General features: G+C 40.9%; 1 protein-coding gene across 1 annotated transcript in view; it reads left to right on the top strand.

Annotated features, from left to right (window-relative positions):
- Nucleotides 1-12,276, top strand: part of slc44a5a (solute carrier family 44 member 5a) — a 100,630-nt gene that overhangs the window by 65,420 nt on the left and 22,934 nt on the right. The window contains exon 3 of the mRNA XM_056260828.1: nucleotides 11,316-11,389. Within this exon, the coding sequence (XP_056116803.1) occupies nucleotides 11,316-11,389 (74 nt within the window). The remainder of the gene's footprint in view (nucleotides 1-11,315; nucleotides 11,390-12,276) is intronic.

The following is a 12,276-nucleotide window of genomic DNA, read 5'->3' as shown; positions in this document are numbered from 1 at the left end:
CTCACACCTCTGAAAACTTTTCAGAAGGCGCTGGGTTACATGGCCTCAGCCTCCGCAGTGCTCCAGCTGGGGTTACTGCGCATGCGCCCGCTTCAGTTCTGGTTGAAGAGCCGTGTGTCTCACCGCGCGTGGACCACGGGCCGCCAGCTGATAAAGGTAACGCAGACCTGTATCACAGCTCTGCAGCCATGGACCATGACAGAATGGTTTCAGCGGGGCGTTTCCATGGGGACCTTTTCTCGCCGAAAAGTCATTTCGACAGACGCATCCAACACGGGTTGGGGTGCGGTCTGCGAGGGCTCACCGGCCTTCGGCCCCTGGTCAGCTCAGGAGAGTCTCCTCCACATAAACTGTTTGGAGATGCTGGCGGTCGAGAACGCGCTCACGCGCTTTCTGCCGCGCATTCACGGTCACCATGTGCTGATCCGTTCGGACAATATGGCCGTGGTCTCCTATCTAAACCGTCAGGGCGGAGTCAGATCCAGAAATCTCTTCCGGCTGACAGAACGCATCCTAGTTTGGTCCCAGTGTCACCTGCTCTCGCTCAGAGCGACGCACGTGCCGGGCCATCTGAACGACGGTCCAGACAGTCTGTCCAGGAACCCCATTCCCCCCGGGGAATGGTCCCTGCACACTCTTACAGTCCAAAAGCTGTGGCGAATATTCGGCAGAGCAGAGGTGGACCTCTTCGCCTCAGAAGAAAACTGCCCAATATTTTTCTCAAAAGGCGAGGACGCGCTAGCCCAGACCTGGCCCAGCCGCCCGCTTTATGCATTCCCTCCGGTTTCTCTGCTACCGCAGGTGCTTCAGAGAATCAGGGAAACACGCCACTCGGTGCTCCTCATAGCCCCGCGTTGGGAGGGTCAGACTTGGTTTCCGGAGCTCACTCAGCTGTCACAGACAGCCCCGTGGCCCATTCCAGTCAGAACAGATCTCCTCTCCCAAGCTCACGGCACGATCTGGCATCCCCACCCAGAGCGCTGGGCGCTTCATGCGTGGGTGATCAACGACTACCCGTTGCTTTGCCAGAGGGAGTTCTAAACACGATCATGCAGGCTAGAGCGGCTTCTACTAGAAGGCTCTATGCGTCTAAATGGTCTGTGTTCTCTAAGTGGTGCACCGACAAAAGCTTGGACCCACGGTCATGCGAGGTTCCTTCCTTGCTAGGTTTTCTCCAAGAGATGCTGGACAAGGGCAGGTCCCCGTCCACTCTCAAGGTGTATGTGGCAGCCATCGCGGCGTTCGCTGAACCCCGGCGCGGCCAGTCACTAGGCAAAGATGGCTTAGTCATCCGCTTCCTCAGGGGAGCTAGAAGGATGAACCCCTCACGCCCCCCTTCGGTGCCGATTTGGGACCTTTCCATAGTTCTCGAAGCTATGAAAGCCCCCCCATTCGAACCGTTAAACACCGTGGACCTCAAATACCTTTCGCTCAAAACCATTTTTCTGCTCGCGCTCGCGTCAGTGAAGCGTGTGGGAGACCTTCACGCGCTGTCCAGTAGCGCTTCCTGTCTGGAGTTTGGGCCCAATGACTCCTTAGTCGTTCTCAAACCTAGACATGGTTATGTCCCAAAAGCGATTGGTACCCCATTCAGGGCACAAGTTATTTCCCTATCGGCTCTGCCTGCATCCGATAGCGAATCTGACTCTAATCTCCTGTGTCCGGTCAGGGCCCTGAGATTATACTTTACTCGCACTGCTCCGGTCAGACGAGCTGAGCAGCTTTTTGTTTCGTTCGGTGGGCGCACCAAAGGGTTGGCCACCTCGAAACAGACTCTGTCCAGATGGATAGTTGATGCCATTGCAGCCGCATACGCGTCAAAAGACCTGCCATGCCCTCTGGGCATCAGGGCCCATTCCACTAGAGGCATGGCCTCATCGTGGGCGTGGTCCAGCGGAATTTCCATTCATAATATTTGTGTGGCAGCGGGATGGGCTTCCCCCTCCACCTTTGTCAGATTTTACAATCTGGAAGTTCCCGCCTTGCAGGCTAAACTACTAGCAGTCTAGTATGTTACAGCTCTTCTGGTTGAGCTGCACTATAGGGAGTTATTCACTCAGACCGGTTTCGCTCTGTCCCTCCTTATCATGTGCTTATGTACTTCACAATCCCCGGCCCGCTCCGCTGGCCTTTGTCACATGTACATATATCATTCCCACTCATAAGGGTTCCCCGGACGCAATACGAGAGAACCTCTCGTAAGAGAACGAATCGGTTACCTAACGTATCCTCGGTTCTCTCTAGATGAGGGAACGAGTATTGCGTTCCTGGCCGTGCTTGTGCTACTAGCGTTCTCGCTTCATTCTATGAAAACCAGAGTTTGCAGCCTGAGAGGCGAATTTATACTCTCTGGCCACGCCCGTTTCGGCGGGCTCTGACGCAATGAGAGCAGGTCAGACTCTCATTGGCCGAGAGTTCATTCGTGTCTCCTCATAGGCTTAAGCAGTTCCCTGTGAGCGAGCCAATGAGCTGCTAGCTAGCCTGCTCATGGTCTGCTGCAGCTGAACTGCGTTGACAATGGATACAAAATTATAGGATAATTTTTGGCTTCAATTTCTCAGAAAAGATGAATCTTTCCCGCAGCGTAAGCTAGCTTACGCAATACTCGTTCCCTCATCTAGAGAGAACCGAGGTTACGTTAGGTAACCGATTCGTTTTCTAAAGTGTTGTGGGTGGTTGCTAAAGTACTGCTCATTGAGTGTTGTGGGTGGTTGTTAGGGGGATTTATTAGAAAGCATTGCTAGCTGGTTGCTAGGGTGTTATTAGGTGGTTGATATAATGTTGTGGGTTGTTTTTAACAATTTTAGGTGGTTATTAACATTGCTAGCTAATTGCTAGGATGTTAATAAGTGTTTTTAGAATGGTTTAGGTGGTTTCTAGCATTTGTAAGTAGTTGCTAGCATTACTAGCTGGTTGTAAAGGTGTTACTAGGTGTTTGCTAGAATGTTGTGGGTTGTTTCTACCATTTTTAGGTTATTGTTAACATTGTTAGCTAATTGCTGAGACGTTAATATGTGGTTTTTAGAATGTGTGGTTTCTAGCATTGCTAAGTAGTTGCTTGGCTTGCATTGCTATCTGGTTGTTAATGTGTTACTAGGTGGCTGCTAGAATTTTGTGGGTTGTTTCTAGGGTTTCTAGGTGGTTGCTAGGGTGTTCTGGGTGTTTACTTACTGGTCTAAGTCAAAAGAGTCTCTGTGATTTTCTGGTCTATAGTTGAGGAGTCATGGGGATTTTTGTTTTTTCGCTCGGCAGAATAATAATACAAATATTAGTATGATTGCACAAATGGAGCAAGACAAGTCATGCATCAACGTTTAATACTTAAAGTTGATGATTTAAACAAATCTAACCCTAAATATGAAAACATTTATGGAACAGAAATATCCATGAAACTAGTTGAACATTGTGACTAAGCGTTATGTGAAATTAGTTTGCAGTGAGCAGCACATTTGGACTGAGGCCCCGTCCACACTACTGCGTTTTCGTTTAAAAACGGAGACCTTTTGCTACGTTTGCACCTCCCGTCCACACTAAAACGGCAAAAACGGAGACCCAAAACGGAGAAGTTTAGAAACGCTGCCGACCCGTTTTTCGTTTTGAATCTCCGGAGGGCGTTTTAGTGTAGACGGGTCAAAACGGAGGACTTTAGAAACGTTGACGTAGTAGAGGCTCACGCTCGGCTCTATGATTGGGTGTCATCAGTCATGGCGTATATCTTTGCTAGCAGCTGTTGTACAAGTAAATTCTGCATTTTACAACGCTATAACTGCCTACATGCACCGGAGTCAAGCTATTATTCGAGTGATCTGTGACAATTCCCATGTGCAGCGGCGGCGTTGACCGTACGGAGCGTCGGTTTGTGGTTAACCCAGAGCATGGTGGGATAATTTTATCAATGAAGTTGTGTTTACACCGGCACGCGCATGCCCAGTGTTGGTGAATGGTCACGTGATCCACGTTTTCAGTCGTTTTAATGTGGACGGAGATCAATTCTAATACGCAGCTAAAACGCTGGTGTGGACGGAGATCGTATTCGTTTTAATTATCCGTTTCTAAACTAAAACGCAGTAGTGTGGATGGGGCCTGAGGCTGTGCTGAGCTCAGTGTTTAGTAGAGCACTGACCCACCTGCTGCTATTGATAATGAGCTCTAATCGGCTTATGTGTTTGAAATCTCTCCTGCCCTTCCCTATCTATTTACAGAGGAGGTGGGCTTAAGGTTTTACGTTTGGAGGGGGGTGAGATTGACCTCAATCAAACCAGGTTTAGTGTAACCTTGGCATGAGAATGTGGGCCTTTATAAAATAGTCTAATAAATGTCTGGATCGTGCATCATTCTCAGGTGCAAGTTAAAGGGTAATTGTATCAATAATGGTCATAATACTTCTCCTTGTACCTCTGTAAAGCCTTCATTCGGCAAGGCCTCATTTACTGCTAGGTATGTTAAATGCAAGGTTTTTTCAGTGGGCACTGTTATGTACTGCAAACCTATTTTGCTAATGTTTTTGTGTAGCTAATATGCAATAGGATAAAGTTTAAAAAATCTGCTGTGAAGAGATCTTATCTGACAGACATGGACATTTCTACTCCTCGCTACCCTATTCTGAACTTAAGGCAGGGTCACAGGCAGTCCTACCTTGACATTTTGTCCGGCTGCCTGTGGTTTCATCAATCAGACCGTGATTAGCAAACTGTGAAGGTAGCACGACTAAATCAAGACTTCTTTCCAGGCTGAAATGCACTGAAAATACATTTGATTGTATGTGGTGCATTCATTGATTCTGCTAGATCAAACACTGCCAACCACACAAAACCTCTGTGGTTTATTGTAAGGTATGACTATGAATATATGAATTAGAGGAAGATGGATTAAGATGTCCAGACTTTTAATGTCAATAAATCTAATCTCAGCACATTAATGTAATGGTTCTGCTCTTATTAATCACTTTTTTTTTTTTTTTTTTACATTTGTGAGATGTATTGCATCTGAAAAAATCTTTGTTCATTTATTTTATATTGGATATGAAATATCATAGTTATTGATTTAGTATTTCAGATTAATTACAGCTTTTCAAAACAGAAAAAAATATATATAAAAAATTTATTATGGGACTTATTTGAATTTAATTAATTATTTCAAACCCAGGGTAATTTTGCACTATATAAAAATAATTTAGCAAATGTTTCAATTTATTTCCCTTAATAGTTTCTGTAACATAATCCACTGGAGGCGTGCTTGCAGTTTAATTTACATCCAATATGAATAAATAATAAACAAATGAAGACTTGACTTGAATAAATAATAAACAAATGAAGCCTTGACTTGACTTGACTTGAAACTCACCAAACAGCGGTACACAGAACAAGACAAGAGACTGTTGCCCCGTTTAAACAAAGGGAAGACGCAGATATTTCCCTGAGGTTTGGGCTCTCATTTACACGAAAACCCAGTTTTTATCACAGAAAACGATTATTTCTAAAAACTCCGGCCAAAGTGGAGATTTCTGATAACGCCGGTTATGTGTTGCCGTGTCAACTGGGAGAAATGGGGTTTTAGGTTCTCAAACGTCACATTATGCGCCAGAAAATGCTTAACGTCATGTACGTCATGTGAGTTATGATGGCGCACGACAGCGTATTTATGCGGATTGATGTAAATGACAACTTTTTTGAAAACGATGTTGTGTGCACGATGTTATTATTGAAAACGGAGGGAAGGAAATATTCGTTTCTCTAAATACCCGGCTATGTGTAAATGTGGCCTGTGGAAACATGAGGTCAGTAAATACAAAGAGACTAATGACTTGACAAGACACACTTGTGATTAAACAATGAACCAATGAGAACAACACATTAAACAAGGAACCACATTACATGATCACACGAGGACAAGGGAATCACACGACATGGCAGGATAACATAACTGTGAAAACCACAAAAAAAAGACATGAACATGAAACAAAACCTAAACTAGAAGTGACAATTTCCTAGGATGCATCATCATTCAGAACACGCTAAATTCGCTGACCATGAGGGTGACATCTTTCTCTATGAAAGGTCATATTGTACTAATTGAATACTTGATTGTTTTGTGTGTGTTGTAATGAGAGATGTGTCGAGAGCTTGAACTCCAGTTTTTAAAAAGTTCCACCTTTCAACCTCCATGCTCTTTTAGAAATTGCCCAGACACAGCTGTCTCCTCCAAAGAATCACTTTCATCAAACCCTTTGAGAGGCAAGCAAAGTAATTTGTTACCAGCGAGCGAGTTAGACATTTATAATTACTTTCTGCTTTCAGCAGTGCAATTTTCTTACTGCAGCCCATATTCAGCTTCAGCATATGACAAATATTACTTTTATGAGTCCTGAAGAAGATCTTTCAGTGCAATATCCAGACACAACTTGCTTACTAAGAGAATGTTTATGTGTCTGTTCTGCAATACACACAAATGAGGAGTAAAATAAGACAAATGAAAGATTAGAAGTTCTGTGTATAATATTAGAAAGCTAAGTCATAAATCCAAAATAAACAAACTGTGGAATCTCTATTTTCCTAATAATAACTGGAATCTAAAAGCAAATTTCAAGCAGTTAAAGAGCGAGTGATAAGCATGGTTGATTATGAGCAGAATAATAATACAATTGAGGACCATATATAATCTATAACAATGTGAATGAATTTATTAGAAGAACAAAGCTGTGGAGGTGGTATTATTTGTATTATTCACAGGAGAGAATATATTGTGCTCTCTGGCTGCCACTGTTCTCTATTCGGAACTCCGATTTCCTCTGAAAGACCAGTAAATCTTCACAGGTTCTGATTGGTCCATGGGCGATGGTAGCATTTGTGCAAGAATAGTTTACTTACTACAAAATATTTCTAGTATTTATTTGAAAATGTTGTTAATTTTAATTTAAAATTAGTCTTAGTCTTAAAAAAAATATATGCTTGTGCAATGGGGGTGTATTATTTAGAATAATAATATATGGATTTTGCTATATTTTGTCATATTGATGATGGGTTTTTTTTTGTAAATAGTTTTGCCGTAGTCATCATTATAGTCATCAGTGTTTTCTTAGTTGGAAGTTGGACCTTGTTTATTTACATTAACTTCTCTCAGTCAGTGTAACAGAAAATGTTTCAAACCTCTTAGTCCGAGCATAAGTTAACTTTTATTTTGAAATTATTGGACAGAAATAATAAAATATTTTAAAAACTGAATAGAAAGGCTATGGTTGCAATAGGATTGTGGGTGTTCTTTCACTCTTAGAAGAATATATTCGGTAACACTTTAGAATACCGTTCCGTCATTATTGAATAACTACACAGAAACAAATGAGTAACGCATTATTAACATTCTAGTAACTACTATTAACTAACAAGCTACTCTGATACTAGAGTCCACAAAAAGTTAATAAAGAGTTATCATGATTGTAAACCTGTATATAGGTCTTAGTAGTCCTTTTGGAGGTATGAAAAAAATAGTAGTTAATGATTAGATAAAAGTGATACCTCATTCAACTGAGTGCTATTACTTACTAATTAGTTCAGAGTAGAATGTTACTATTGTGTTACTCAATTGTTCCTGTGTAGATATTCATTAACGACGGAACAGTATTCTAAAGTGTTACCAATTAGTTTTAAATTAATTTTGTTTTAATTTATCACTAGAAAAAATTAAAAAGGTACATTGAACATAAAAGTATTATGCAATCATTTAAAGGGGTCATATAATGGTACATACACTTTTTCAAGTTGATTGTACTGAAATGTGTGTTGGCAGTGCCTGTACACACCCATCCTATAATGATAAAAATCCATCCAGTGTTTTTGTTTTAATCTCCTTATATGTTTTTCCCTGCCTCAAATCGAGCCGGACGCCCCACCCACGATTGTTGATTGACAGCAGTGTTTCAACACACCCCCGCCAAAGAACGTATATTCCTCGCCCTGAGCGAGCTGTCATCATAATCCGCCACTGTTGATATGCTGGAGCAGAATGGCGTCTAAGCGATCGTGGTGTTCAGTTCTTGGGTGTAATAACGAACACAGTCATTTTGATGTTCCTAAATCCGAACCGCTGAAGACGCAGTGGCTGAGTTTTGTTTTCGAAGGGAATATTCCACACGATCAACGTCAATGCTTTCATGTTTGCGTGATTCGCGAATCTTTTCTCACCAGACTGCTTTTTAAACGAGGGTCAGTATAAAGCTGGTTTTGCTAAGAAGCTGCTCATGAAAAAAGAATCGGTACCAACTATTCATGTCCCTGTTGCACCTCCAGAAGAAGTGAGTGTAAAGTTTTATTAACCTTTATGTTAATCTTTGCAAATCGCTTGCGCGCTTCACGATGAATGCGGCTAAGGTTTACACTCAGGGTACACTACAGCATGTTTTCTATGTACGACGTTCTCAATATAATTCATAATCCCACGTTTATAATGAACAACGCGTTATGGTTATTGTGTTATTACAAACTGAGTACGTATACATCAGTAAACACATAGCGTTCGTACATCTCACCAAGTTACTCTAACGTTACCCTGCCAGTACATACAAAGATAGATCAAAGTGACATTACGTTAACCAACCATTCAGAAACGTCCTGTTCGAGCCTTAATTGTCGAACTTCTTTGCGGCCGTCATCTTGTTCCAGGTCCGACTCCGCTTCAAACTGATACGGTTGCACAGATGTGTCCTCAGAGAGTCCCGCTGCCATTCTCTCTCCAAAATATACCCTCAACTGTTGTCAAGGCAACACTCCACGTGCGTTGTGTCAAAACGCCCGCAGTAAAGAGGGGCGGAGTGAGCGAAGCTCATTATCATTTAAAGGCATATGCACTGAAACGGCGTGCTGAAAACAGAGCTGTTTTTGACCAGGTAAAATGAGTGTTTTCTTACAATACAAATGAGAATTTTTAATTAAAGTATATTAGAAACTTTTCATTTAGACCCTAAAGAATCAAATTAACTTGTATGAAAATAGCATTATACTGTATGACCCCTTTAAGACATTTCTCCTTATATAGAACCTTTTTGGCATAAAGGTTCTTTCAAATTGAGTCAAGAACCCCGGGGTTCTATATAGAACCCCATTGAACCTTTTTTTGAGTGTATAATCTTCTTGCAGGTACAACTCACTGCTCCCACTGTAATTGTAAAAAAAACTGTAAGCGTTAGAGTGAATTTATTGATTTCACACTAAATATGTGTATAGTGCATATTAAAGTACTTTCAAGGCTGGATAATTTCTTTGCTCCGCATCATTTCATCTCAGCTGTAATAAGGCACTTGACATGTGATTAGCACAGCACATTGTCTCTGTCTTTCTTTCTCTTGTACTGTTCTTGTACAGTTGCCTTTCTTCTGTATTGCGCAGGTCACTGTCGACCTTGTCAAAGATTTGCATGTGTGACACCATCTCTAGTATTTGATGTGCAGTAGCAGTACATGTGACCTTGCTGTACTCGATGTTATCAGCTCACGTTTGAAAGTTGTGCCTGAACTCAACATCCTATCGACTGGTTTGGTCGATATTCAGTATATGGAATTGCATATGTAAGGGATAATGCCCAGTCAGCCAGTCCACGTGTCTTCATCTGTTCGTTTTCATCCAGCTCTTCGTCAGTTCCTTGTTGTTCTGAGCAAATAATCACTGAGTGAAAGGGTTAAAATAATGTTAGGTCTTTATCTGAGGAATGTTACTTTTTTATATAAAAATGGGGGAAATCTGGTAGTGGAATAAGTTATTAAACTAAGTGCCCCTATTATTCTATTTTAAAGGTTCTAAAAATTAACAGTTTTCACAGTGATACGAACAGTAACAATGGTATTGGTTTTATCGTATCAATTCAAGTCCTCCTTTTAAGTGCTACAAAGTGAAATTGCTTTCGCAGACAACAGCTTCTTCTCGACATGTCAACAACACAAACCAAACTCATCCAGTCGCAGCTACAACTAGTGTTTGAGGGCCGGTCAAAGTAGATTTGATTGTTTGCTGGCAGCCAATAGGCTGGCATTATGCAAATTTGTTACAAACCTAGGTATGTTCGTACTTCGTACAGGAAGTAAGACTGGAATTACTGATGACTCGTTTCAGGCAGTTAATCTGTTCTTTCTTTGGGAGACAATAACTTTATATGTCATGCACTTTGATCTTTGAAACTTTGCAGACCTTTTACATTCACAAACAGATATATATTTCACACTGCATGAAAGATAATATTTGAAAAAGCATAAAAGGGGCACTTAAAAATATACATTTTTACCTCATTGAATTCTATACAAATTGAATTTGCACAATATTGATGTAAAGTGCCATGTATTGTGCAACATACCAATTTTCTCATTCAGGTTTTCATTAAATTGACTATGTAAGATTAATTTTTGTGATAACATTTCATTCACAAGTTTATGGGAAATACGACATAGGTCTTAAAGGGGTCATATAATGCCATTTTTGTACAAGCTAATATGATTCTTTAGGGTCTAAATTAAAAGTTTGTAATATACTTTAATTAAAAATTCTCATTAGTATTGTAAGAAAACATGCCGTAATGTACCCTGAGTGTAAACTTTAGACGCATTAATTGTGAAGCGTGCAGCTAGCGATTTGCAAAGATTAATATATTAATATAAACTTTAATAAAACGTTACACTCACTTCCGTTCTTCTGGAGATTCAGCAGGAACACGAATATCTGGTCCGATCCTTTTTTCATGAGCAGCTTCTTAGCAAATCCAGCTTTATTCTGATCCTCGTTTATAAAGCAGTCTGGTGAGAAATGATTCGCGCAAACATGAGAGCATTGACGTTGCTCGTGGGGAATATTCCCTTCGCAAACAAACTCAGCCACTGTGTCTTAAGCGGTTCGGATTTAGGAACATTAAAATGACTGCTGTGTTCGTTATTACACCCAAGAACAGAACACCACAATCGCTTAGAGCCATTCTGCTCATAGACAGTGCTCCAGCATATCAACAATGACCGCGCCTGTCCGCGCGGACTATGATTGACAGCTCTCACGAGCGAGGGCGGGTCTGTGTTGAAACGCTCCTGTCAATCAACAATCGTGGGAGGGGCTTCAGAGCGTGTGACGTCACACGGTCGAACAGCTTGATTTGAGGCAGGGGAAAACATATAAGGAGATTAAAACAAAACCACTGGATGGATTTTTATCATTTTATGATGGTTTTGTACAGGCACTGCCAACACACATTTCAGTACAATCAACTTGTAAAAGTGCATGTACCATTATGACCCCTTTAAGAACATGTAATGAGATGAGACTGCATTTGTATTGTCTTTTCTTTTCCAGAGGCTGCACAGATGTGCTGTGCTGTGTGCTCTTCACCATTGTCATCCTCGGCTACATTGCACTGGGCACTGTGGGTAAGTGCTGCATCTGCTTTTACTGTAATCTTTCATTTTGTGAGATAAACAGGCTATGAGCCAGGCTAGATCATCAGAGTATCATAAGACCCACCAAGTAAGCAAATACATGCTCCACGAATCATGATAACAGGCACAATATCTAACGATTATTTCAAAAACTGTGCAGTTGTGTTGTAAATGTTAGTTGTAGTGTTGATAATGTTTTTACAAGCTTACCAAGGGCTACGTGAATACGTTTTTTTCCCATTATATTTTTCATTATATAAATTACAGTCTAAGTACCTTTTTTTACTTGTAGTTACAGTAAACTTATAAATAAAGTATAACTGTAAGTATAAAAATCTGTGTTATAACTGATAAATTAAGTATTAATTGGAAACAGAGCAGTGTTTATTTGGCACAAAAACGAGAATCTCAAATAGGTAATACTAAGCAAAGTTGAAGCAAGTCACTTGAATGGTTTTTCTGTTTTTGTTTTGTTTTCCTTTTTAAATTTCCAACACTACATTTGAGAGAGCATGTTTTGTTATACCCTCACCTGGCTATAAATACAATGTGAAATAAATAAAAAAATCTCAATGTGGCATTTCCCATGTAATGGTTGTAAAGGTCATGCCACACCACTTCTTATGGGAAAGAAATAGCTTGTTACTTAAAAAGCTACATTGTTTTGAAAACACTACTGGCATGCTAGTAAAAAGGTAATTTATGTTACCAGTTAGCATCTATCTCCCCAAATCTTAATGAAGGTAGAGCTGCTCTATAAGTGTGGTGGTTTTAATGACTTTCTCTTATCCAGTGATTAAAAAACTGATCTGCAGGGCCAGAAACCAACACGAGAACCTTTGATCAGATGAGGCGCCTTCCTCTAATTCTGAACCACT

The sequence above is a fragment of the Rhinichthys klamathensis genome, unplaced genomic scaffold (assembly GCF_029890125.1).
Source record: "Rhinichthys klamathensis goyatoka isolate OS25496 unplaced genomic scaffold, OSU_Roscu_1.1 h1tg000178l_1, whole genome shotgun sequence".
NCBI classification, from domain to species: Eukaryota; Metazoa; Chordata; class Actinopteri; order Cypriniformes; family Leuciscidae; genus Rhinichthys; species Rhinichthys klamathensis.
The sequence above is the reverse complement of the archived record's forward strand: the minus strand, read 5'-3'. Positions and strand labels throughout refer to the sequence as shown.